The 26031-nt window shown below is 34.9% G+C and overlaps 1 protein-coding gene across 1 annotated transcript in view; it reads left to right on the plus strand.

The window, feature by feature from the left end:
* LOC139692823 (chitin synthase chs-2-like) overlaps window positions 1-26031 on the plus strand; it is a 68262-nt gene that overhangs the window by 23815 nt on the left and 18416 nt on the right. The window contains exons 7-17 of the mRNA XM_071591121.1: window positions 565-755; window positions 4748-4947; window positions 6175-6328; window positions 9166-9368; window positions 10335-10523; window positions 12127-12367; window positions 13433-13695; window positions 15665-15875; window positions 17049-17249; window positions 20473-20699; window positions 23467-23634. Of these exons, the coding sequence (XP_071447222.1) occupies window positions 565-755; window positions 4748-4947; window positions 6175-6328; window positions 9166-9368; window positions 10335-10523; window positions 12127-12367; window positions 13433-13695; window positions 15665-15875; window positions 17049-17249; window positions 20473-20699; window positions 23467-23634 (2248 nt within the window). The remainder of the gene's footprint in view (window positions 1-564; window positions 756-4747; window positions 4948-6174; window positions 6329-9165; window positions 9369-10334; window positions 10524-12126; window positions 12368-13432; window positions 13696-15664; window positions 15876-17048; window positions 17250-20472; window positions 20700-23466; window positions 23635-26031) is intronic.

Raw genomic sequence — 26031 nt, forward strand, 5'->3', positions numbered from 1 at the left:
AATTGAGGCCTAATGGTCCCTTCTTCCATTTATCACATACGTCATAGGGCTGGAGTGTTTCGGCAATTTAATGATATAAGCTCACTCAGGGTTACATAATGAGAACTTTCAGTGATTAATTACAAGAATGAGAGCAATAGCAAAGTGCTTCAGTGCACTTTAAGCAAGGGAGAGAGTTTGCCTTCACTACTTGATAGCAGTGGAAAAAAACCTGCAGACTCAGCACTTCTTTCCAACATCCACCAGAGAACGGAAATTAATTTTTTAACTCAATTCTAAATTCTGATTCCAAAGTTATTTGTAAAACAGTCATCCCTACCCACATGGCTCAAGGATCCGACACAGTTTTGAGAATAACTGATGACTTTTGGTAATCCTGTCTATCTCATAGCTTGTTAACTCCTTAATAATTCTAATCCTTTCTTATTCATCAGGTCTATTTTCTCGGAATGAGGATAATAAAAGGAATGAAAATGGGCAGTCAAACGCAAATCTAAGAGGAAATGTCAATTTATCTTTTACTGAAAATGAAGATACAGATAAGACATTGAAAGAAGTACTAAGTGGTCTGTCATACCAAGGATGGGTTTTTTATGGATTAGATTTTTTGGCTATTTTTCTACAAGGAACTGGCTTAATTGTCTGGCCTTTAACTGAGGGCATAAGTAATCCAAGTCTCTGGGCAATCCCATTTGCCTTGCTCTTCATTTCTGCTGGTTGGTGGGAAAACTACACTTCAAAGTATTCACCATTTTGTAAGTATAGTCAGAATCTTTATCGTTGTGTGTTTCACACTACTATAAGTTTGTACGAGGTATGTTCAAAAGGTATCACGACTTATGTGTATTTTCAAATTTTATTTATTTATTCATGAATATCTATTTTGTCCCCTTCAAATTAATCTCCATTAGATATTATACACTTGTGCCAACGTTTTTTCCAATCCTCGAAGCACTTCAAATAATCATTTTTTGTGATCTTGTTCAGCTCCTCCTTCGATGCAGTCTTTATCTCGTCAATCGTAGCGTAGAGTCGTCTTTTCATGGGCCTCTTCAGTTTCGGGAACAAGAAAAAGTCACTGGGGGCATATCTGGGGAATACGGTGGCTGCAGCATCATTAGTGTGTTGTTTTGGCCAAAATTTTGCGCACAAGCAACGATGTGCGAGCAGGGCCGTTGTAGTGGTGTAAAAGTCAATTTTTGTTCTTCCACAAATTTGGGCGTTTGTGGCGGATTGCTTCGCGCAAATAGCGCATAACTTGCAGGTAATATTCCTTATTTACCGTTCTAACCCGTGGCAAGAACTCATGATGCATCGCGCCCCTCAATCGAGGAAAACTGTAAGCAAAACTTTTACATTCGGTCTTGACTCATGCTGCAGCTTTCATTGGGATGATCGAGCTTTGGTTTCTACGTCATAACCATAAACCCATGATTCGTCAACAGTTATGACCCTTTGGAGCAAATTTAGGTCGTAGCAACGTTAATGCGTTGCTGTTTTTGGCCGAAATTGAGCAATTTTAGTACGAATTTCCCGGCGACCCGTGTCATGCCCAAATCATCGGTAAAAATCTAATGGCACGAGCCAATTGATATGTTTATGTGGTCAGCAGCTTCTCTAACGGTGATTCGGCGATTAGCCAATACTATTTTCTTCACTTCATCAATGTTTCCGTCTGTTGCTGATGTGACGCGCTCGGGGGTCCGGCACGCTCTTCGTCGTTCAAATCTTCTCGGCCCTCTGGGCACATTTTGTACCGCCGCTAAACGTTGCTTCGGTTCAAGATAGCTTCTCCATATGTCACAGTCAACATTCGGAATGCGTCCGCGCACTTAATTTCGTTTTTCACACAAAATTTGGTACAGATTCTTTGATCCATTTTTTGGAACAGGCAAAAATCAAAGACAAGTCGAAACACGTCCCAGCAAAAAAGCTGTCAAAAATTAACGGAATATTCAAAACAGCCGAACTTGCCGGCATAAGAGAGAGACATACTACCTTGATCAAAAAGTTCCCGGAATAACCACCGTGTAGCGCTCCCATCGTTCCGATTTGAGTTCTGTTTTTTTTGTTAAATTGGTACATCTGTTGTTGATATTCCCTTTAAATCTTAGTGTCATAACTTGACATTTGCAAAAGTTACGTAGCCAAGAGTACATCTATCTCTGTGTGTGTTGGCGATTTTTTACAATTGCAGAAATGGATTTAAATTTGCAACAGCGAACTTGTATTAAATTTTGCGTAAAAAACGGATTTAGTGGCGCACGGACGTTGGAAATGTTGGAAAAGTGTTTCGGCAACGATTCTCTAAAAAAAACGGTCGTTTACCAGTGGCACGAGCGGTTCAGAAGTGGTCGTGAGTCAATCGAAGATGATGAACGCAGTGGCAGACCATCGACATCGAAAGTCGGTGAAAAAATTGATAAAGTAAAAGAAATGTTGGTCAATAACCGCAAATTAACCATCAAAGAAATAGCGGAGGACTTGAACATTGCCTATGGATCCGCCCAAGACATTGTGGTTAATGATTTGGGTTTCCGTCGTGTAGCAGCAAAGTTGGTGCCAAAAGACCTCAATTTCATGCAAAAAAGAGACCGTGTTAACGTCGCAAAAGACATGATTTGCGAGGCTGAATCCGATCCCACATTCATCAAAAGGATCATTGCTGGAGACGAGACGTGGGTTTATGAGTACGACACGCAATCCAGACATCAGGCAAGTGAATGGCGTTCACCAAATGAGCCGAGACCAAAAAAACCACGTCGTTTTCAGTCAAAAAAGAAGGCAATGCTGACGGTTTTCATGGATTACAACGGTGTAGTGCATCATGAATTTTTGCCAGAAGGCCAGACAGTAAACAAAGAGTATTATTTGGGCGTTATGAGACGTTTGCGTGAAGCAATTCGCCGAAAGAGACCAGAAATGTGGGCAGAAAACTCGTGGATTTTGCACCATGATAACGCACCGTCGCACAGTGCTATCATTATTCGTAATTTTTTGACGAAAAATGCAACAAATACCATCCAACAGCCACCGAATTCACCTGATTTGGCTCCCTGTGACTTCTTTCTGTTCAATCGAGTTAAAAACCATTACGGGGAACGCGTTTTAGCAGCCGAGAGGAAGTAATGGAAAAATCGCAGGAAGCACTGATGGACATACCGAAAACCGAATATAAAAAATGTTTCGAGGATTGGATCAAGCGCTGGCATAAGTGTGTTGCAGTCGATGGGGATTACTTTGAAGGGGACAATATAGATTTAGATGAATAAACTTGTATTTTTAATTTTCTGAATAAATTCCGGGAAATTTTTGATCAAGGTAGTAGTACCATACATAACGCCACAAAAAAATCAAATAAACGTAACCCGCAGAAATTCAAAATTCATGATACTTTTTCAACAGACCTCGTATAATTTCCACTGTGATTTCTTTTTCTGTCTTAAACAAATCTAGAATTGTTTCAGAAAATTCGTAACATGCTTCAATAACTTTAAAACATCTAAGGGCTGCATTAAAATACCTATTTTCTTGCAACCTCATATTCTGCTGGAATAGTTTCATATGTGCTTAAACTGGAAATGCAAAGTGTAATAATGAGGTTCCAGGAACTTTATGTCAGAAAAGGTTAATGGTGCTGACAAAAGTTCTCATTTTAGAAATTTCAATCGAATCATAGTTGCATACTCAAGTCATTGACTATGTGTTAATGAATCTGTGTTGTAAAACATGGTAATTTCACAAGGTGGAGTATTAAAATGCTTTATCTATTGTGATTTCAAAAATAGAAATGTGCATAAAATATAATTTGCATTCACTGTACTGGGTACATATATATACTACACCAAACCTAAATCAACTTAATATTGTTCCACTATTTCTGTTTCTGCACTCTCTGTCATTTGAAAACATTCTATTTTAGTTACAAGTGATTGCAACAGCAGGAACATTTTACCTTGATTGAAATAGCATGTAAAACAAAGCGTATTTGAGAAGAAACACGGAAGTATATTTCACTCAATTGTAAGGATTAAGAACTGCAAGACTTCTTGTGGCCTTTTGTGCTATGGGTAATGTCAAGGGAATAACAGGAGCATAGGAAGACAGTTTTGCCAGCCTTTTTATAGAAAAACAAAACATGTCATCTGTCGTTAATATTTCAGTCTTAATATGACAATAAGCCAACATAAATTATGAATGAACTTGCTAACATGCTCTTCCTCCACTGTTAAACTTTGTTCTCCTGATTCACCTGCTTTAAATGTATAGTATCCCCCCCAGGATGAATCAAATGTTAAGACATGTCTACGTTTGCTTGAGAACAGTCAAGTTGGTTGAAATTGTATTTTGAGCATTATGATTCTTCCATCAAAAGAAAGCAATACCTCAATTCTATCCACTTAAATAAAATTCACTTGAGTTTTATCAATGAGTTGCAACCACAGTTTAACGAGGAAACTAAAAGATCTGAAGAAGCATATCAGGCATCCTACAGGTATGCACAATGAAAAACCCTTCTTTGGTTCTGTTGTGGATGAACAACTGAAAAATTAATGCTAAAAACATCTTATTTATTGATATTTTGATCTTATTTATTGATTAATGATTGCGTGCTTTCCAGGTCTTCTCTGATTGATATAACAGAGATTGGCAAAGTCAAAGTTTTAAATTTTATCGCAGACTGTTTGTTGATGTTCTTCTTATGTTTGAACAAAATCAAACATTAACATTGTTTTGCTAATTGCAGCATTCATCAGAAGTATGAGTACGGTAAAGGATCGCCTGAAAACCACAAGATATTTCACATACTCCATTGTCTCCTTGTGGAAAATTCTTGTAATATTTATAATTTGCCTGGTCTCTCAACACTTGTATGGCCAAAATGTAGAGCATTTCTTTACAAAAGTCGGAGAAGGATTCAAAGACCACAAAATTACTGTAAGAGAGGTAAGTATGAAAAATTCACCAAATATCTTTGTATTAATTATGTCATTGAGGCTGAATGACTCTTAAGTGGTCAAGTGTTTTTGTTGAGCATTTTGATTTAACTTATTATAGATAGCATTGCAATTGGCATCATAGCATGTTATAAATTTGAGGGTGGGTTTGCAGTAACTGTAATCCTAGATACTTGTACTCTGAAAATAAAAGCACAGTGCTTTATGAAAATATTTTTATTTCTTGTAAACATGAATCATAAGCCATAAGCAGTTGATGAAATATAGGGTGCAACCAATTCCAGTTTCAAATAAGGTTTTTCACTGCCAAAACTTGTAGACATATTTAAGCTAACCAGTCTATTTCAGCAAATTTTTTAACTTTATTTGCCTAATCATTTCAGCACATATATCACAACTTGACAACAGGAGTGATTGAAACATTATTATTTTTTACTTTCATTTCTTAAGCAAAACTTCTCAATGGAAGGTAGACATACATATTCCTGATATTACATTCCAGTATTTATTCCTTCTACTCCTTTTCCATCATGGCCAATGGGAACTAGGAAAATTTCTGCCTACTTCTACTAAAAAACTATTAACTTAGTAATCAACCTGAAGGCCAGGTTGGTAGGTTTCAATAGAGTTCACCTAGTATTAAGCCCAATAGCATGTGAAATTCTCACATCAATAATTGCTGAATCAAACACCCTCTGGTGGATTCCACTTGATCATATGATGCCCTGCTCTCCCAGGGCACACTGCTAAGTTGACCAGGATCCTCAACCTCCTGGAGTACCTATACATACAGGGAACTAGGTACCTAGAAGCCATTAAATATCACCATGTTTGCTCTGTTAAATTTTGGCACTTGTTGGCTCATTGCTTAGTTTATGCGTATTTTCTCATTTGTTGTTGTTTATATTTGCATAGTGACCAAATAAATTGATAGGTATTCAATGCTTAAAACTTAAATATAAGTACCTAGATATAATTTACATGTACACGTTTCTCAGTGCTAGAGTAAATATGGTTGTGCCCATAATCAGGTGTTTCATTTTTAATAAGCAAAAAGGCATCCAAAATGTTGGATGGATCTAGATGGCCCCTTGAAGAGGTGATCCACATTGGTGCTAATTTTCATTTTCAATATTAAATTAGGCTAATATCTTATATGCTATATTCTGAATGAAATCAGACTCAATAATGTATAGCAGTTAATTTCTAATTGCAGGTTAAAACAGTGTATAGTGCACCTTCTGGCAACTTGCCTGATATATCAAATGCCATACCTGTAGGAGATTATATTGATGTCAGAGCAACCTTCCAGTCACCCATCTATGTTTGCATTCTACAAATAGTGTCAGCTTACTTATGCTATATATTTGGTAAGTTTTGATTAGTTCCTCAGAAATATACAGTGTATTACAGTGCCTACCTAACCCATAAATACCATGGTTCTTTTAAGAATGATAATATTTATCATGAAGTAATATTTTTGTTTTTGACCATTCAGTTTGGGTAGTTTGAAGGAATAATATATAGGGTGAATCATTATTACATGAATCAACCATATTTATTATGTATATGGTTCACACATGTCAGCCCAGTCAAAACTTCAAGCCATTTCAGAAAGGCTAGCATCCTAAAAACCTCATACTTTTGTGAAAATAAATATATTTATTAACATATTTAGTGCAGTTATGCCAAAGTTAATACCTTAATTTTATTTCTCTTTCCCAAAATAATGCTCTACTTTTTAAATCATGATAAATTGAGGTTCTTGTCTGTATTTACAATAAGCTCTTGTTTGGTGAATGGAAATTATTTAATCTGTTAAAGCCTATATTACGCCCTCTGATAAAAAGCATAATATGGACTAGCTGGATAGGACAGGTAGGCAGCATGTCCACTTGCTAATTCAAAGGCCATGGGTTCAAGTCCTGCCTTGAGCATGCATGTTGTGAACTTTAGCAGTTCAGCCTCTGGGAAATCAAAAATTTCCACTTATAAGACATCAAGACTAGAATTAAAGTCTAAATCTTCTGCCAAGAGAAGGTGGGTGTGAGAGAGTAATCAAGTACTTGGTGAAATTGAACTTGGATGCATATTCCCACCAAGACCTTACCCTTAGCCCGAGAGGCAGAAGAAAGGAGTGTCCGAAGAATTATTCATTTCCTGCTTGCTTTCTAAGAAGGGGGAGAGAATAGGGGTAACTGAACATCTGTAATTAGGCACATGTCCTAGTCACTAATGGAAAGGAACATGAAGAGAACATTATGCATATTTTTGTTGAGGATATTATGTTTTTTGTTTCGTGGATTTCAAGAAGGTATTCAATTGAGTGAGTTGGATAGAATTAATTAATGTATTACAGAAGATAAAAGTAAATTGGAAAGATATATGACCTATAAAGGGGGATTAAAAGCATGCTGAGGGCATTGGAAAATCAGCATGATATAAATAGGATATGAATCAATGTAAACTTAAAAAAGGTTGTGGTTTTCAAGAAGGAGGAAGGCTAAGTTAAATGTTGAAATTTGAGGGTAAAAACAAGATAAGGTGGAAAAGTTGACCCATCTTGGATGTGTTTCAAACCAAGATGATTCAAAGAGAGGGAATATAAAAAGGAGGTTTGTATTGAGCAGAGAAGCTTTCAAAAGAAGGAGAGAGTTGGTGATAGGGTGTACAGGTGTTTTAAAAAGATTTGCGACAACTTTAATAGAGAGTGTGGTTTTGTTTGTCAACAAAACTAGTTTGTTTTTTATGTCATAGAAGTTTAGTATGTCATAAAAGTAAAATAATAGGTATTGATTTTAGGTTTTTGTGATATGTGGAGAAGGATGGAAAAGTTAAAATTCATGAACAGATAAACAAATGAAGAAGTACCTCTGCACATGGTGGGGCAGGAGAGATAATTTTTGTGAGAAATCAAAAGGACTGATTGGTGAAATAAAATATGGATGCAGAGCATTTTGATAGTGGAGGTAATGCTGAAGACTCTGATAGAGGGAGGTGCAGAACGTTATGAAAGAAGGGAAAGGATTGGCAGGTGAGGTGGAATGAAGAAAGAAAGAATATATGTGGAATTGAAGAAGGATTAATTGCAGTGTGGGGTCAGGTTGTCTCTTAGGCAAGGCTAAGAAATATAGAGGTGTTTAGTTGGTATCCATCTAAACCTACCTTATGGTAGACTACCAAATAAAAATAAAGATAATTAGTAAAACTTGTCATTAAATAAATCAATTTTATTTTTATAAAGAGATAATTTTGGATCATTGTTTCAAGTTGGTTTTATTTGTATTTCAACTTAAGTAGAAAAAATCAATGGAATTCTTTAATTTTACTATGAGGTTTCACCTCAGGATGCTCCTTCATTCAAGAAATGAATGCTTGTGAGATAAATCAAAAGAATTCAATAAGCTGACTGCAGTGAGATGAATTTAGTCATAGTAGATTTTTCTCCCGCAATTTATTCTGGAAAGTCAACAATCTTTGAGAATTAACTCATGCAGATCAGAGGGAGATGAATACATTGAGACAAGCAGTGATATAATTTTTGCTACACATTTTGGCATTGGCTTTATTCATATTATAGCAAATAATTCATAATGAAGTTTCTAATTTCCTCTAAAGTGGTAGCAATCTTATTTATTACTCAAAAGGATTTTATAATTTTGACATTGTCAAACACACAATGTACTCAGCAAATGTAGCAGTGATCACCATTTAATTCATGTTCAAATGTTTCTGAGAGAGTATTTATATTTCATTAATTGTCTTGTGCAACATTAGAGCATTATTTTTGCCCTCAAATAGTGTTAGACACCAAAATAATGTGGTTAACAATTCTTCCTGACACAGTTGAACATTTTTGTTACTTTTCTTATAAAGCATCTCTTTAAACTTTGGTACCAACAGATAGATTCTGCAATTTACCATTTAGGGAACATAGTGTAGACATTATTCTGGTGCAGTGGCCATTGCATTATTTGGTACCATATTCTAATTCTAAGCTATATGCGCAACTTATATTACTATGAACAGCCATTGTCTGGTGAAAAATGTATGCCTATTAGCAAAACTCATTAAAAGGCCATGTTTCAATCAAGACTACATGTGAAAAAAGTAACCAGTTCTACTCCTTCCACTTAAGAGTCACTAGTTATTGGTACTCCACTGCTTAAGATATTATTTTTGTTTTATTTCATTTTCTTTTACACAGGTAAATTTGCATGTAAAATATGCATTCAAGAGTTCAGTTTTGCATTCCCTGTGAACCTTACAGTCCCAGTGGCTGTTACTGCACTGACTGTTATGTGCGCTAATCGTGCAGCAGATACCTGTTACTACCATGGAATTATACCGGATTATTTATTCTTTAATGCACCTTCTATGTATTTGCTCACTCAGTACATTTCTGAAAAGGTAAGAAATAGAATTGGATGGAATACCCTTTTTGTTTGTTTATAATATCAAACTGTAGTATAAAACCTTGCCTGGAATATCAAAACCTAGCCCTGCATTGTGCAGAAAATTCAATGTTTCTCTTAATTATTCATGGCATCAAAATGTAGTTAGATAACTACATTTTGTGTCGCCATATTCATTTTTTTCTTATCCTCAATACAAGGACAATATCCTTCATCAAACCTTGTCTCCTGTAGACTCCTTGAGGTTGGACCTTCAAAAGTATTCAATAACTGTGCATATGCCCTGCTGCCCTATTCTAGTATAGAGCATTATAACTATATCACACATCGTTGTCACAATGTTTTAGACACTTCTTATATTGTGGTCTGGCTTAGGTACTTAACAGGGAATCACAAAAATGAAAAAAGCTATATGAGGAGTGTGAAAATAGGTAGCTGATTCTGTCGGACATACTAAAAAGCTGTAAATTTCAAAACAAACATTCATGTAACAGGCCACTTATTAAGTAATATAAAATACTACAATATGTGACAACATTAAATGTGTAAGCCATATATCAGCAGTCATTTCAGTGTTTTTCATATTTAGCTAAGAAAACAAACTTAGAAATTGAAACCTTGTGTGATTTATGAATTATGTGTAGTAGTCACAACATCTGGTTCCAATCTATGTTGCATATTGTACTATGTGTATCTAACATAATGTGGATTAAAACAATTTTATCACGACACCATTAGTCGATTTAATGATGGTCAGTGGTAATTGTAATGTGATCACCCAACAAAGTGACACCTTGTTCTTTATCAGGTGCATATTTCTCCATGAAAATAGTTACATAATTTACTGTTCATACAAATGTAAATCATCACAGTATAAAGATCACCAATTTATTAACTTATAGTGTGATAAAAATCATTACACAGATAAAAAATTAACTATGGTATTGTATTTTCCCTCCAGCATGTCTGGCTGTGGCTGTTTTGGTTATTATCTCAGTCATGGATCACCCTTCACACCTGGGTACCAAAATGTGATAGAGTTGCCTCAACGGAAAAACTTTTTGTCATTCCATTATACTCGGCTACTGTTACTGATCAATCACTTGCCCTCAACAGGCGACAAGATGATCAGCCCGACTTACTGAAAGAGGTTAGTAAGTGAGGAGTGAGTGTTCGTAAAGAATTTCTTTCCTCCAAAAAATTTTAAAACATTGATTTTTTGTGGGGCACAGAAGTCCAATGGGTAAAGTGCTGAGCTACAGAACCGAGGGCCTGGGTTTCAGTCCTGGGGATGCCCATGGGTACCCTCAGCTTCATCCAAGCTGTGTGACTTTTCAGGCATCAGATCTTCCTGGGAAACCATAGGTGGAGCAGAGAAAGAATCTTTCCCCCATACCCAAATGTTTGAATTTCATATGTCATTGGGTGAGCTTACCAACGAAACCGACCTTCGGGTCGATAACTGTGGTGGGTTGGTGGCATATTTATTTTATAAAATTTTTCTACTAAGTCCCATAACTTCATATTAGTATTAAATAGGAATTCTGGGATTATTAAAATATTTGTAAAAATTCTTACAGATATCACAAATGTACTCAATGGGAGTACATTTGTGATATCTGTAAGAATTGAATTTATTACACTTTAATTCTTTCTAATTTTACCAACTGATAATAAAATCATAAATCAATGATAAAAATTAATTTATGAAATTTAACTGATATTAATAGATTTTTCATGACTAATATTAAAAATCTTTCAAATCATAATTAAAGTCAGTCAAAACTAACGTTATAAATTATATTGGATATATTTAGAATTATTTCAATGAAATTTAAATTTTTCAGGTGTATTATTACCTACAACTTTCATTCTCAAAATGCCCAGGTGGCCTCATGTAAACATGCATAGATTTTTCTTAAAATATATTCATTGCATTTTGAGAATGGTATCGATGAAAATCCAATTGCAAAACATTTATTTAAATCTTTTTACTGACGAACAACTATTGGGTTCAAAGTGACATAATAATAGAGCTTGAAAGTATGTTACTCTAGTTACTTTTGTTGCAGTGAAAAGTAATGCAAAGCTTTGGAAAACTTAACTATAACTTACTATCAACTTCACTAACTCACTACAAATGTCACTATACAAGTATACTTAATTGATAGTAATTATTCATTGGGGTAAATTTTTATTCTGTCATTTTTATCAAGAGAAAAGAATACATAGGTGATGGTAATCGAGAAAAAATGTTGGTCAACTTTCAGCGACCTCACATGAAATTCTGTCATGTTCAAGCTACAGAAAATTTCACCAAAAAGAATTTCACCAAAAAAAAGGAAGCTTTAAGATATGCTCAGTTTTTGAATTAGGGATAAATGGTGACTCCTTCAAGAGATATTAATGGATCCACAAAATCTTTAACAGAGCTCTCAGATTATTAAGTTCTTATTCATAACTTTATATTCATATATTCATAACATAATATTCATATAAATATATTTCTTTAATTATAGGAGTGAAAAAATTCCATAAAAATTTTCAGTGTTTTATTTTGGTGTTATTTTGGGCCTCCAGTTATAGTGTTTATTCCTCATCTATTCTTACAGTGGCAGTTATAATAGTCAAGAAATAGGTCAAACTTACATAGTGTACCAAACTATTGGTATGAAAAATTTTTTTTTATATTACCTAAATATTTAGATTAAAACACACTGGAAAACAAAAATATGTGTCTATCTCCTTTTCAGGAATTGGATGAGTTCTTTGAGACGAATGATAAATCAGATTCATCAAGACAAGGTGATAGCCAAATCAGAGGATCTGATTGCATTCCTCGTATATATGCCTGTGCAACAATGTGGCATGAGAATAGAGAGGAAATGATGGAAATGCTGAAATCAATAATGCGTTTAGATTCAGACCAGAGTGCCCGGCATAATGCCCAGCAATACTTCCGTGTTGTTGATCCAGACTACTATAAGCTAGAAAGTGAGTTACTGACCAAATTTTAACTATTTATGTTATTTTATTAACAAAATTCCACCAGCTTAGAGTAGGTTTTTGATGAGTCCTAGGGCTACTCACTGTGGTACTTCTAAGCCCTAACTAAAATGATAAAATATTTTTAGACCCCTTATGTGTATATTACAATAATTCATTCTTTTGCCCTACATACTTCCTACTTTCCTTAATTCCATCCAAAATACCTCACACAAAATGTCTCACGCATCCAAATGCCAAAAGTCTCACACAAAGAAACAAAACCATGAAAAATAAAACAGGTAAACTCTTTTTTATGTCGCATAGCTTATATTTTTAGATGTAAATGATCTATCAGGTAATGTAAATATAATATAAAGAATTATTTTGTTTTTTACACTATTTTTTTAATTTGAATCTAATGTTTGTAATCACGTAACAAACAAATAATTTCATTGATTTTTTATATTTTTTCTATCTCTACGTGTAAAATTGAGATTAATAATAGAATGCAGATAATATTATGTAAAATTTTTATTATTTCTTATGAATTCATGTCTTATTTCTTATTCTTGCTGTTGTTTCATTGTGGTTAATTGAGATATTTCCCAAGTATTGTTGGTTATTTAAAGTTTTTTCAGTCATTTAAAATTTCATGATTTCATTCTTTGATATAATATTTTTCTATAATCAAGTTGAATCAACTATTTCACCCTCTTCATCAGTCTATGGCATGCATACCTTTGTGTGAATGTGGATAAAGCACTCCTTGCCTATTATTCTATTAAAAGACTAAAAAGTTACTATTTTCTTAGAAAAGGAGTCCAGCAGTTGAGTAAGTTTGGATGTGTGTAGCCAGTTTTGCAGTTTCTATTAACATATATTTTCAGCATGGTTTGATTTGCAAAAGATGATTCACTTTTAGGCCAATTATAATAAATCTTTCCATACTCTTGTCAATCTCCCAATAATATTCATTAGGATGGTTCCATAATATTAAATATTTGTATGATGTCTGAAACATGCAAAACCATTAATCATTTTACAAATATTCTCAATTTTATGTCTCTACAGTTCATGTCTTCTTTGATGATGCCTTTGAGTTAACTGATGATGATGATGAAGAGAAGGTGGTGAATCAGTTTGTGAAGTTACTTGTTTCGACCATCGATGAAGCAGCTTCTCATGTTCATGAGGCACACGTGAAAATTCGGCCTCCAAAAAAGTATCCCACGCCATATGGAGGGCGCTTAGTATGGATTTTGCCTGGTAAAAACAAAATGATTGCTCATCTCAAAGATAAAACAAAGATAAGGCAGAAAAAGAGGTGGAGTCAGGTAACTATATTCATTAATTTATTTTTATATTATTTTTTCATTTTTTGTATTAGTTCGCAAACAGTACTGTGGCCTTTTACATCGGACTATGAACAATGATATAATCATTTGACAATTACATACACCCAAGCCCTTGGTGGAGGAAAATCCACCTAGGCGGGAATTGAAACCACAACCTCTGTTTAAACTTGATTCAGTTACTAGCTGTTTATAAAATCTCTGTTACATATATTGGAAATCTTCATTTAATTCTTGTTCTCCTCTTCATAATAACATGGTCACCTAATGTCCACATCAAAATGTATCTATGCTACTTTCACTTTTAAGAAGAAAAATGTTCGCACAAATAATTGCCTACATAGTAAGTATGGTCCTAACTTAAGTAGGATGGACTTGATGGGATGTTTTTTGAGGGATCTAAAATTCTAAATAAATAAAAAGTAAAATATGCAAACCTGGGAGGTTATACTACCACTTGAGCTGCCCGGTGGCATCTTAGTGTTGGTTGATTAAAATTTACCATGATAATTCTAGTTGTCCAATTCCACAACAAATTTCCTCACCACAAACAGAGCAAAACACTCCTCCCAGAGCAGCTCACAGCCTCCCGAAGGTGTGACAAACAAGTTGCCCCTTCATTCTTATTGGAGCAACCAAATTACAATATGAGGAGAGCTATGCTCCTCTATGACTGTTAGAGCCATCTGAGAAAAAGCTGCACATCTGGAAAAACAAATTCAAAAATAAAACTGATATATAGAAGAAACATGGTCAAGTAAGACATGTGACCATCTTTCCCCTAATGGATGACCTATATCCCACTTTACAGGGGGAGGCAATTTCCAAGTGTTCTCTTGCTGATCTTGTTGGTTTGTCCCAAAAAATAAGTAGAATTAGCAAGGAAAAAAATTACTGGTTGTGGTTACACATTGGTTTGTTAAATGAACACACCAATTGTCAGTGCGAATTGCAGTATGCTTCCAGGAAGGAGAGTCGATGGGAGCCTCATTTAGGCCCCTTATCATGGCCTCATGACATTATCTAGCATTCCAATATGGTTTCATTTCAAGCTCCTTTTTATTCTTGGAAACCAAAAGAAGTCAGGCAGTAGGGCATTGGGGCTGCAGGGTGGCTGGGAGAGTGTTACCACCTTGTTATTGGCCAGGTACTTGGTCACAAGGAAGGCAGTGTTGGACTATAGTGATGCAGTCTCCAGTTGACATAGAATCTTCTTCCCAATGCAATCTTCTATAAGAATGTGATGCACTGTGGTTTTTGGAATGTTGCACTTTTACTAGCTTACATTCTGGCACTTAGACATAGAATGGAATTGAGCATGTCTCCCACTATTTTGCACATTTTCATTGCATTGTATTGTTGACAAATGTCCAGGGCATTCCTTGTTGTCAACCACCTTTCTACTCACCCTGAAGATTTTGTGCCAGCAGAAAATCATTCCTTGGGACAATGTTTCATGTCCGCAAGCATACTTAACCATGGCCATGGTCTCCAAATCTAGTTTTCCAAGCTTAGCACAAAATTTAATTGAGTATCTTTGCTCTACAGAACATGGCATCATGAATTTGTGATGCAACCCTTGAACAGAGGTCCAGTCTAGGAGGGATTTGCACTCTGTTATGGTCCACAGAGGACTGGCATGAGTTGTGTTGATTTCCCAAGATCTCCCGCCACCTATTCTCCTGCCACAAATATCTCCAATCCAGCTAGTCATGTCAGTGGGAAAAAATCATCTACTTCATACTTCTTGGGGTAGACCCTGTAAACCTAAAAGACATTTATATAATATGGGAAAAATTATATTCCTTGCCTCTTTTGGTAATGATTATACAGTAGTAATACTTATTTGAGTAGTTGTTACAGTACATCATGATATATTCATGAGGTATATACATAGGATGGATGATATGCATCCACCTAGTGAAAATTTATACTTCCTTACATTTTCCAGGTAATGTACATGTACTATCTTCTTGGTCACCGTTTGATAGACCTTCCAATACCTGCAATTCGCAAAGAAATGAGAGCGGAAAATACATTTATTCTTGCCCTTGATGGAGACATTGATTTTCAACCAAATGCTGTTCAACTTCTGATTGATCTTATGAAGAAGAATCGAAACCTTGGAGCTGCCTGTGGCCGTATTCATCCAGTTGGTTCAGGTTAGCACCAGTTTTAAACTTTAAAAATCTTTGATTATTTTATTCACTGAGTATTGATTCCTCCAAGAGTAAAATAACTAATGGCATGAAGCCAAGGGTATAATATCCCCTTAGTGCGTATTCAGGATTGCCAATTATTTAAATTTTTACTTAACTTTTCCAGGTTTGCCAGACCAAAAGTTGTTTTTCCTTAGCTTTCTTTATAAATTGACTAAAGCATCATTTATACACTCTAAAGCATTATTGACTAGATATTCACGATTTTAGGGCACACAAGGTGAAAGGAATCAAAAAATACTATTCAATTTTTCTACTTAATAAGTATTTTCTAATGTGCATTTTGGTTCATTGACCAATGGTCAGGTAAAAGACAGGTTTTATAGGAAAAAATTTGTTGAACATGACGATTACTTAGTGAGCCAAAATGCAATTTTTAATAAATCTTTTATTTAATGGAAAATGATAATATTTTTAATTCTTCATTATTAATCACTTATCTACTGCCAGACACCTTTATATCTTTGTAGCATATCCCTATATCTGTGTACCTATATAGCATATGTGAAATATATGAACATGTTACATACCTTTAGGTACTTTTCCAGCATTCTGTGAGAAAATTCAAAGGTTAATCAGACCAAACATGCCAAAATAATTTTAATGAAAACATGAATTGGCACTACAGGAAAGAAGTAATAAATTTTCAAACAACTCAAACAGTGCCTTTTGTGGCTCATTATATTTTGCAATGGCTAAGGTGCAAAATGTTGCAAAATATTATTTATTGGCTATAAATATGTAATAAAAACTTTATTTTACTTAATACTCATAAAAGTATGGCACACATATATTTTGTACTCAATATATGGATAGAGGCAGGTATCCTGACTTTTTATATAATTGCTGTGTCTTGCTGTATAATTTTTGTAATTAAAGAATGGCATGCAATGCTGATTGGGATGAGGCTTCTAGTTCCATTCTCTGTGTGCTCTAAAATTTCCCATTAACAAATATTTAAATAACTACATATAACGTAGCCCAATATTCTAAACTGAGTCCTAAATCCATGGTTAGAATTTTAGTATTTTATTCTACTTTTTCTTAATAGTAATTTTCTTCATTTATTATGTGTATACTCAATGACATTCCTGCTGAGTTATATTTCTTTTTTAGGGCCTATGGTGTGGTACCAAATGTTTGAATATGCCATTGGACATTGGCTACAGAAGGCAACTGAGCACACTATTGGGAGTGTCCTTTGCAGTCCTGGATGTTTCTCCCTCTTCCGTGGAAAAGCTCTTATGGATGACAATGTCATGCGGAGGTACACTTCAAGGGCCTATGAAGCACGGCATTATGTACAGTATGATCAAGGTAAGCTTTGCAAAATGAAAGGTTAATTTTCATATATAAAGTCTCTCAAAATCCATGTGTATTCATATCAGTTAAACTTCTGCAAAGGGAATCCACAGATAAAAGATGTTATCTTTTCCTTTTGAGATTTAAAATTGTTATAATGAATGAAATAATTTATCATTTACTAATTGAATGAGATATTTTTTGTGTAAGACACATTCCTATGCACATATTTATTAGTTTTATGTGATAAAATGAGTTTAAGAAAAATAGCCCATTATTATGGCTTTTATTTTTTATTCATCTAGTTTATGGTTTATACAAGAATATAATGATAGAGACTCCACCCATTCTCAAAACCAACATTATAATAGCTGAATAACAATACAGGTAATTTATTTTTTTTGGAAATAATACAATAATCCATATGGATAATATATGATTTGACTTGTGTCAAAAGCAAAATGACCTGTATATAACTTCATAATATGCTGTACAGCCATGCCAGATGAATTTAATGTTAAAAACGAATTAAATATCAAATGCAAAGTATTTCTCTGAAATCAATAAACTATTAGCATGGTATCCATTTAATCACAAAAATGCTATACATTTATACATATTTATATGGCAAGTAACAATGCCCATGAGGCCTAGATTATGCAAAGATTACCTTGATGTCCTCAAATAGAGAGCAGGCTCCCCAAATGAGGAAATTCAAGGAGGAAGATAATTAATTCACTGGTGATAATGCTCTATAGAACCAGTGAAATGATGAAACCCTAAAAGTTAGTCCTCAAAACTTTGAAAGATACCAAATATGAGGCAAAAGAACAATAGTAATGATATTAAACACCCAGAAAATATCTTCATTTTATGATACAAATGATACAATGGTACAAGACCTCAGGAAAAATGAGGATGCTCAGCATTCATATCATCTAATTGAACATTAAAACTTGTCACAAAAGAAAAAAAGTGCTTTGTCATATATTTCACTAGGCCTATGTTTTAGCCTGGAAAGTTGCTGTGTGTTTGCAAATTTAATGGGCATATTTCACCTTTGGTGTCACTTGGATAAAAGAACTAGGAGAACCACAGCAATAATAGCACCTACATAGTCCCTGAAGAGACTCAGAACCATTTCAGTAGCTATTTGGAAAGGGCTATGAGTGGCGAGTTGACCCTAGACATTGTAAATAGTTTTCATTGTTTACTCATTCTCTGTAGCACATCCTCCACTTCCTGCCTCCCCCACCATAAAAGGCTGCCATTTCTGCTTCCTCCCTCCCTGGTCCTCATGACCTTGACTTATTTTATTTCATCTACCTATTCCATTTGATGAGCTAAAAAGTAAGGGAGAGAATAAAATTTTTGTATGCATACACTTATATCAAACTTTAAAAAGAGTTAGCCAAGGACTTTTAACTGTATTTATTTACATGGGTTGAGCTGGGACCCAAAGAAATGGAAGTAAAAGTGTTCAGGAAAATGTCCTAGTCGGAAAAATTGCCTCCATTATGCAATGTAAGAAGGCAAGGTTTATATGTAATGTCATGTCTTCATGACAGGTATGGGAGAGACCACCTGTTATTTCTTAAAATCTGATTTATGAATGGTCTTTTTGGAGAATAAGTCCATGGACCCTGGCCAAATATAAGGAAGAGATGCATAGTCCCTTTACTACTCTCAAATATATACTCTTCTCTAAAAATACTACAGTTTAAAAAGTATGGAAATACAAATACTAAAAGATGTAATTAAACATCTAAGGCAAAATTCTATAATGAGATAGTAGCTCTCATTGAAATGAAAAGAATAAATAAAGGGCATTAGCTCAATAAGCCTTTGCTGTATGTAATAACAATAATTTACTCACCATAATCATGCACAGAGTGCATAGCTTCCTAGAGTAGAATTTAACATATTCAGTTGTGTATTACAATTCCAAGCACAGGTAATCTAGTGAACAAAAAAATGAAATGCAATGAGAAATAAGATCACAGCATTACCAATTGGATATATTTGATCAAATATTAGTTCAATATTCAGTGACACTATAGACTACATTACTTACTTAGAAACAATCTGTTGAATGTATTCCTAAACTTTGTTGCAGTTTTAATGCTTTTAATTGGGTCCAGCTGTAATTTATACAAAATAGCCCCTTGATGTTCCCCTTCTTTTAAGCTTTTACTATCTCTACGATGTTCAACATTGAGAAAACTTTATGGTGTGATATTATGCCCATGAGCACCACAGTTATCTATAAGTATACCAATATTCTTGTGTATGAGCCCAACAGTTTCAAGGATATACATGCACGGGACAGATAAGGTAGATAAATGTTTAAATATGGGTTTACTGTATGTTCTATTAGAAGTATGACATATTATATCTAATTTGCATTATGTATGCACCTATAAAATAGATTTATGAGCCCCAAAAGAGAATTTCATAATTTAGAGGTGATTGCACATAGCTAAAGTATATTATTCTCAACAGTTTTTTACTAGAAATTTCCTTCAATATACAAAATATGTATCAAATTTGAGCTAGTTTTTTTGTTAGTTTTCCTATATTTTCCTCCCTAGATAGGATAGTATCAATCTAAATACCTAAGAATTTAGTTAAATTTTCTTCATTAATGGGACTATTGTTAAAGATTGGACTAAAAGTTACTGTTGATTTCATTTAAGGGTTGAAATTTATGACATGAGTTTAAGATAATAGTTAATGAAAAAGTATTGTTGGTAAGCCAGTTTATCAAGATGTTTGATGTACCAGTTACATTGTTCACTATATGAGTGGCACTTTGACTGCTGAAGATCAAATTTGTGTCACTCACATAGAGAATTGCTGTATAGAGTGGTACAATTGAAAGCAGGTCATTAGCAAACATTAAGAATTGTAGTGGTCCAAGAGTTGGTCCCTGAGGGACCCCACATTTTGCCAAAATTGAGGTTGATCCATATCAAAGTACTGGGATATGTTAAAATGATTGAAGTCAGATTTGTAGTGCTTCTAATTTATCTAATAATCTCACCTGATCAAATGCTTTACTCAGATCTATGAATTGGCCAGCATCAGTTGGCTATATAACATAATTTATATTGTTCAAAGCACCCCACAATATTTCTTGTTAATGATAACAGAGCATCATTAATAAACATTTTTTCAGAAGCCAAATATCAATATTTATGCAATATATTTCTAAAACTATAGCTTCATTTTTTGACAGGAGAGGACCGGTGGTTGTGTACTCTGCTTCTGCAGCGAGGGCATCATGTGGAATATTCAGCTGCAAGTGATGCATATACTCATTGCCCTGAGGGTTTTAATGAGTTTTACAATCAGCGACGACGATGGGTTCCCTCAACAATGGCTAACATTTTTGACTTATTAGGAGATTACAAAAGGACAGTGAAATGTAATGCCAATATATCGACATTATACATTGCTTACCAGGTATGTTTACAATTACTGAATACATAAAAGACTGAAAGATGGATGTTTTCATATATTAAGGAGGACCTATCTACATCTTGTTACAATTCAACTCTAGATATGGTCGGATGTACCTAGTGAAAACTGTTCAAACTGCCTCATAGTGATGTGAGCCTCTAATTTTGATTGGGTATAACAAGTTATGATTAGGTATAATAAAACTAATTCTTTTACCTCTAATTAGTTGTTATAGTTGTTAAATACAGAATTTTTTGCCATAGGGTTTGTGTCAGCAATTAGCCATGCTGGCCACTTTTTTTTTAAGTTCCTCAGTCACTATGACATGGGGACTGTTACTGAACTACAAACCAATTTCTAGCAATAGCTATGATCCATCTATGAATATCACATGTGCAAAAGGAGGTTAATACTAGCAGGTCATGGATGCAGGGTGGAAATTATAACAAGGAGAAATTTAGGAACTTATGAAGAAAAGGAAACTCTACAATATTTAAGAAATATAGGCAGAAAATTACCAATTTAACAAAGTAGAATTCCATATCCCATGGTCAGAAGAAGGTAATTATTTCGCATAGTCTATACAGGTATAAAGTTACACATATGTACGTATAAAGGGAGATGGTAGTTCAGGAGGTAGGGCATTGGATTATTATCCAGAAGGCCCTGAATCAATTCTCAGGGATGCTTCTGGATACCCTCAGCTTCACCCAATCTGTGTGATTTTTCAGATACCAGATCTTCCTGGGAAACCATAGTTGGCGCAGCGAAAGGAACTGGCTCCTTAATCATGATGTGTGAATTTCACACTTCTTAGGCTTTCATTTCCCACAGGGCTTAGTAATTGGTGAGCTCTCTCCTATCAAACTGACCTTTGGGTTGATCACTGTGGTTTGCATATGTACTAAGTCAGCCCTCATTCAGAAACAGGGCTGCAAAGCAATAGGGTCAGATTATAGTGGGACTATGTCATCAGCAGAAGTAAAAATAAATCAAAAGGTTTTGCCATTTGTACTGTTTGATCAGATAAGATAGATTATTTCTTGGTAGAGGACCTCTCAGGGCCCTGAGGCACTTAAACCCATCAGTTCATCATGCCAATCAACTTGGTATCTTCACCCATGAAGTCATATGGCCTTACTGAAGACCAGTGTGTCCCTTAAGGGGAAGCCCCTAGCCAAAACCATAAAATGTCCTGGCTAGTTAAGGACATTTACACAAAATATGGGTTTTATTTCCAACCCCTTCCTCACACTATCTACACCTTGGAGAGTCTACAAGCCCCAGGAGGTGGAGATACTTCTTCACTCGATATTGGCTATCTATAAATCCCAACATCATTCTTATTTAACTTCTATTGAGGGATAGAAGTTTCTATGCATAGCTCAATCTAGACCCAGAAACATGGGCTTCGACTTGCCTTAAGCCTTGCAGAGTGTGCCAAATCTCAAGACTGCTGGGCCATGTCCCATGCACCAATCTCGGACATACTAGTTGAAGGTATAGGAGAAGTGATTGGCTCCAGTCTATTTGGTTCTTGGCCAGCTCCTTCTTTTTCAAGATTTTCTGCTATCTCAGTTCTGGTTATACCTTTATGAAATAGTTCCTAGAGATGTTGTACTTTACTTTGTTTATCTATGTTGTTGGGTAACTCATAGCACTCTGGAGTAGACATAATTTACATGTAGCAGAGTTAAGGGATTTTAATAATTCTTCACTGTCTGGGCATATTTGTATTGGTCTGTGGTCTTGACCAGTCTCTTTTAAGACATGTACACATGCTGTGATGTTATAGACCTCATTCTGATTCAAAGTGACTAGCCTTCCAAATGGGATAGAGAGCTGCTTATAGGTTTTTTGCAGTATACCCCAGCTACCACTTTGTCATTGATCTCTTGGAGCCATCAATGTACTTACCATGTTTTGATTCCTTGATGAAACTGTGTTTCTTCTCCCTTGGTCCAATGTTCCCATATGAGATAGTGAATTTTGAAGGAGGAATCTGATTTGAACCTGGCCACAATACCATTACACCGCATCTAAAAGATAGGACGTCAGATCCTGATTTTAGTCCATAAGCCCCATAATTGCCAGGTTAAGACCCTTAGTTGCCAGGACTCATTATCATTATAGTGCCCATCATGACAGTTTTGGGATAAATAATTGAAGTGGTTTCCCATTGGCTTCTCGATAGTGTTTTAGCATGATAGCACTACTCAAATGGCCACCCCATTGGGGTCAGATATCTTTGCAGCTACCTCATTGAGGAACAGACGCGGAGTGGACTGTCTTCCATCTGGGTTCTAACATTCGACTTTTCTGGCATGGTTGACCTTGCCAGAAGGAAATGTATTTCTCCCACCAGCACAGCTCTTGGGATCATCATAATGCACAAGGCCTTCCACCGCATTTAGGCTGCATTTTATAAGGAGGGGATAAAAATATAGAAGTGTGTATATGTATACTTGTATGTATATATGTGTCAAAAAATTCATTCTGAGCAGAGTGAAAATAAATAGTTCAAAAATTAATCAGATAGAGATTATTCAGCTTTATGGTATTCTCATTTTGGAATTCTTGCAGAAATATTTACTCTGTAGGTGTAATATTTCTATGTTGAAAATTAACCCATTTCATAAGTTTTCATGTTTCTCTTCTGAGGATCCTTTATCTACAGCAGCAGTTTTCACTTACCATTACTTACTGTATTATTTTATTGTATTTTAATCATTTGATAATATGTAATTATTATTTCTTTTGCAAACTTCAGATGATGTTAATGGCTGGTACGATTCTAGGACCAGGTACCATATTTCTCATGCTGGTGGGAGCATTTGTTGCAGCTTTCAAAATTGATAACTGGACAAGTTTTTATTACAACCTAATTCCAATTCTAATTTACATGGTAGTCTGCTTCCTCTGCAAGTCAAATGTTCAGGTTTGTGAAATATTCTTTTCTTATAGTGTAATGTAAAAATTTATCTAGATTATAATGGATTAATGAATGAGTAATGCAAAAGTTATGACCTCCATGAGTGCACATGTTATGATAACTGAAAAAGGTATAAAGTCTTCCCTGTACCTTGTGAATTATTGGATAGTATTAAACAGTAATATCTGTATTTTGCAACATTTGGCATCTCTCTCTGTATACCAAGGAACCCAGAGGGGCAAAATGTAATTGATGGGCCCAAAATTTAGGAATAAGAGTTAGCCTTATATATTATAAAATAATATGTAGTTATGTTGTTTAAATTGCTGTTTTGAAATTATCCTCCAAGTAAGAATATATAAGGAGAAGAAATAAATCATTGAAGAGAAAACTTAAAGAAGAAACTGATTAGATAATTTCATTTATCTTTTCTTCTGCTTTCTACGTTTCATATTAGCCTTATATTAAAGGATGGGTGGAAATTTTTATATAGAAACTTTTCCTTTCATATGCACAATAATAAATATATGCAATTAGTGCAATTTGAATAAAATGATTATTTCCTTATGCAATACCACTTGGTTTATCTGGATGTTGATATTTCCATACTTATTCTGTATTTTTGCTTTTGTAGTAGCCATTCTTTGCTTGATCTTGGTTGAACCTCTTCCATTCCAAGTTATACTGCTGCCCAAGTAAAAGGATTCCACTTGCTCAAGTTTCACTCCTCAAATTGTGATGTCTGTCTTCTATCATCTTCTGGCCTCTTCCTTCCTCACATTTGCTTTGATTTGAGTTTTATATTTCAATATAAATGTGCTTGGTCCATATAAACATACACTCAGAAGTGCTTTGTCCATGGCAATTAAGAGTTTCTTTCAGGTCCTCTTGCATGTCTACTTCTACTGTGAAGCCACATGCTAACCAGAGTATGCTTATTTCTTCTCCATTCTTCTTGACTCCTTTGATGCCTAAATCTAATGCTTCCTAAATTGCCTCTTCTAGATATACATTGAATGCTGTTGGCATGAGTTTGAATTCTCGTCTAAATCCATTGTTTATTTTGTCTTAATTTTCGTTTAATTTTTCATTTGCATAATTGTGGCCTGATTGTTGTAGTTGTGATGGATTATTTTTTTGTCATTGTAACCCATTCCAAGTGCTTCTAGTATCTTGAACATTTTGTTTCATTTCATGTTGTCAAGGGCCTTCTCCAAGGCCACAAATGCCATATAATGGCTTGTTAGTGTGTACCATTTTTTTCAGCTGGTACCTTCAAACTGAGTATTGCCTCTATTGCTCCTTGGTTTTTACAGTGTCTGAATTAGTTTTTCATAGGGCTTTCTTCCTTCCCTCTAATTTTTGGCCAATTATCCGAGTGAATGTTTTTATGCATGAGACATCAGGCTCAATATTCTGTGTTCTTTGCATTTATATGTTCTTTGTTTATTCAGTATTGCAATCACCATACACTTCTCAAAGTTCTCTGGTAGTTTTTTTCCTGTCTTAGCTGTCTTTACTAATTCCAAGGATGGTAACTTAAGCTTTGACCCAGTGTACCTTGAATTTTTCTCCATTTATTTTGTCAATACCTGATCCCTTGTTGTTCTTTAGGACTTTCACAGCTCCATCAAAGAACCTCTCAACCTTTTCGGACTCACTCACATTCTTCCATCAAGACCTTCTTAAATTAAATCCCTTATAAGCTGTTTGGGCCATTGTTAGACTACTTGAATGAATTAATTCCATCTTTACCCAATTTATTCATCTTCTTCAAGTATATTTCCAGTAGCATCTTGGGAAATGTGGGATTTTGTTTTTTTTTCACCAAACTTTCTCTTCACCTGTTAATAAGCAGTTTTGGTGATTCTCATCTTTTTGTTGTCACTTATTTCCATGAAGCAGGTTTCAGGTCACTCTTTCTTTGCCTTCTTGCACTAACGTTAAACTTTTTTTTAAAGGGTTTCATCGGTGTAACTTCTTGGATCCTAGTATTTTCTTGTTACCTCTATGGGTTTTCATATTTGAGCTGTGATCCATGGCTGCTTAGATTCTGCTGCTGCATCATGAGTTCTTCATCTGTTACTTTGGTTACGAAATTGACTGGGTAAGAGGATCTTCTTCCTGGATGCCTGAGGTGTCACCAGTTTGGATTCTTAGCAGAACATTGTAGCTGATTCCCATTCTCAAATAGTTCTCATCCCTCCACTCAGATGCTGCAATAAGATATGATGACTAACCCCCTGTCAGATTTAGCCAGGAACCACTCTCCCCCATGGCTTTATGATGTCTTCTTAAAGAGAAATTATTCAAGAAACATAAGCATGCTTAGTAATGATGAAAGCTATAAAAAAATGCTCAGTTTGAAGGAAGGGTGATGCCATAGGACCAGATAGTCTACTA

The sequence above is a fragment of the Hetaerina americana genome, unplaced genomic scaffold (genome assembly GCF_022747635.1).
Source record: "Hetaerina americana unplaced genomic scaffold, ioHetAmer1.1.p SCAF_42, whole genome shotgun sequence".
Taxonomy (NCBI): Eukaryota; Metazoa; Arthropoda; class Insecta; order Odonata; family Calopterygidae; genus Hetaerina; species Hetaerina americana.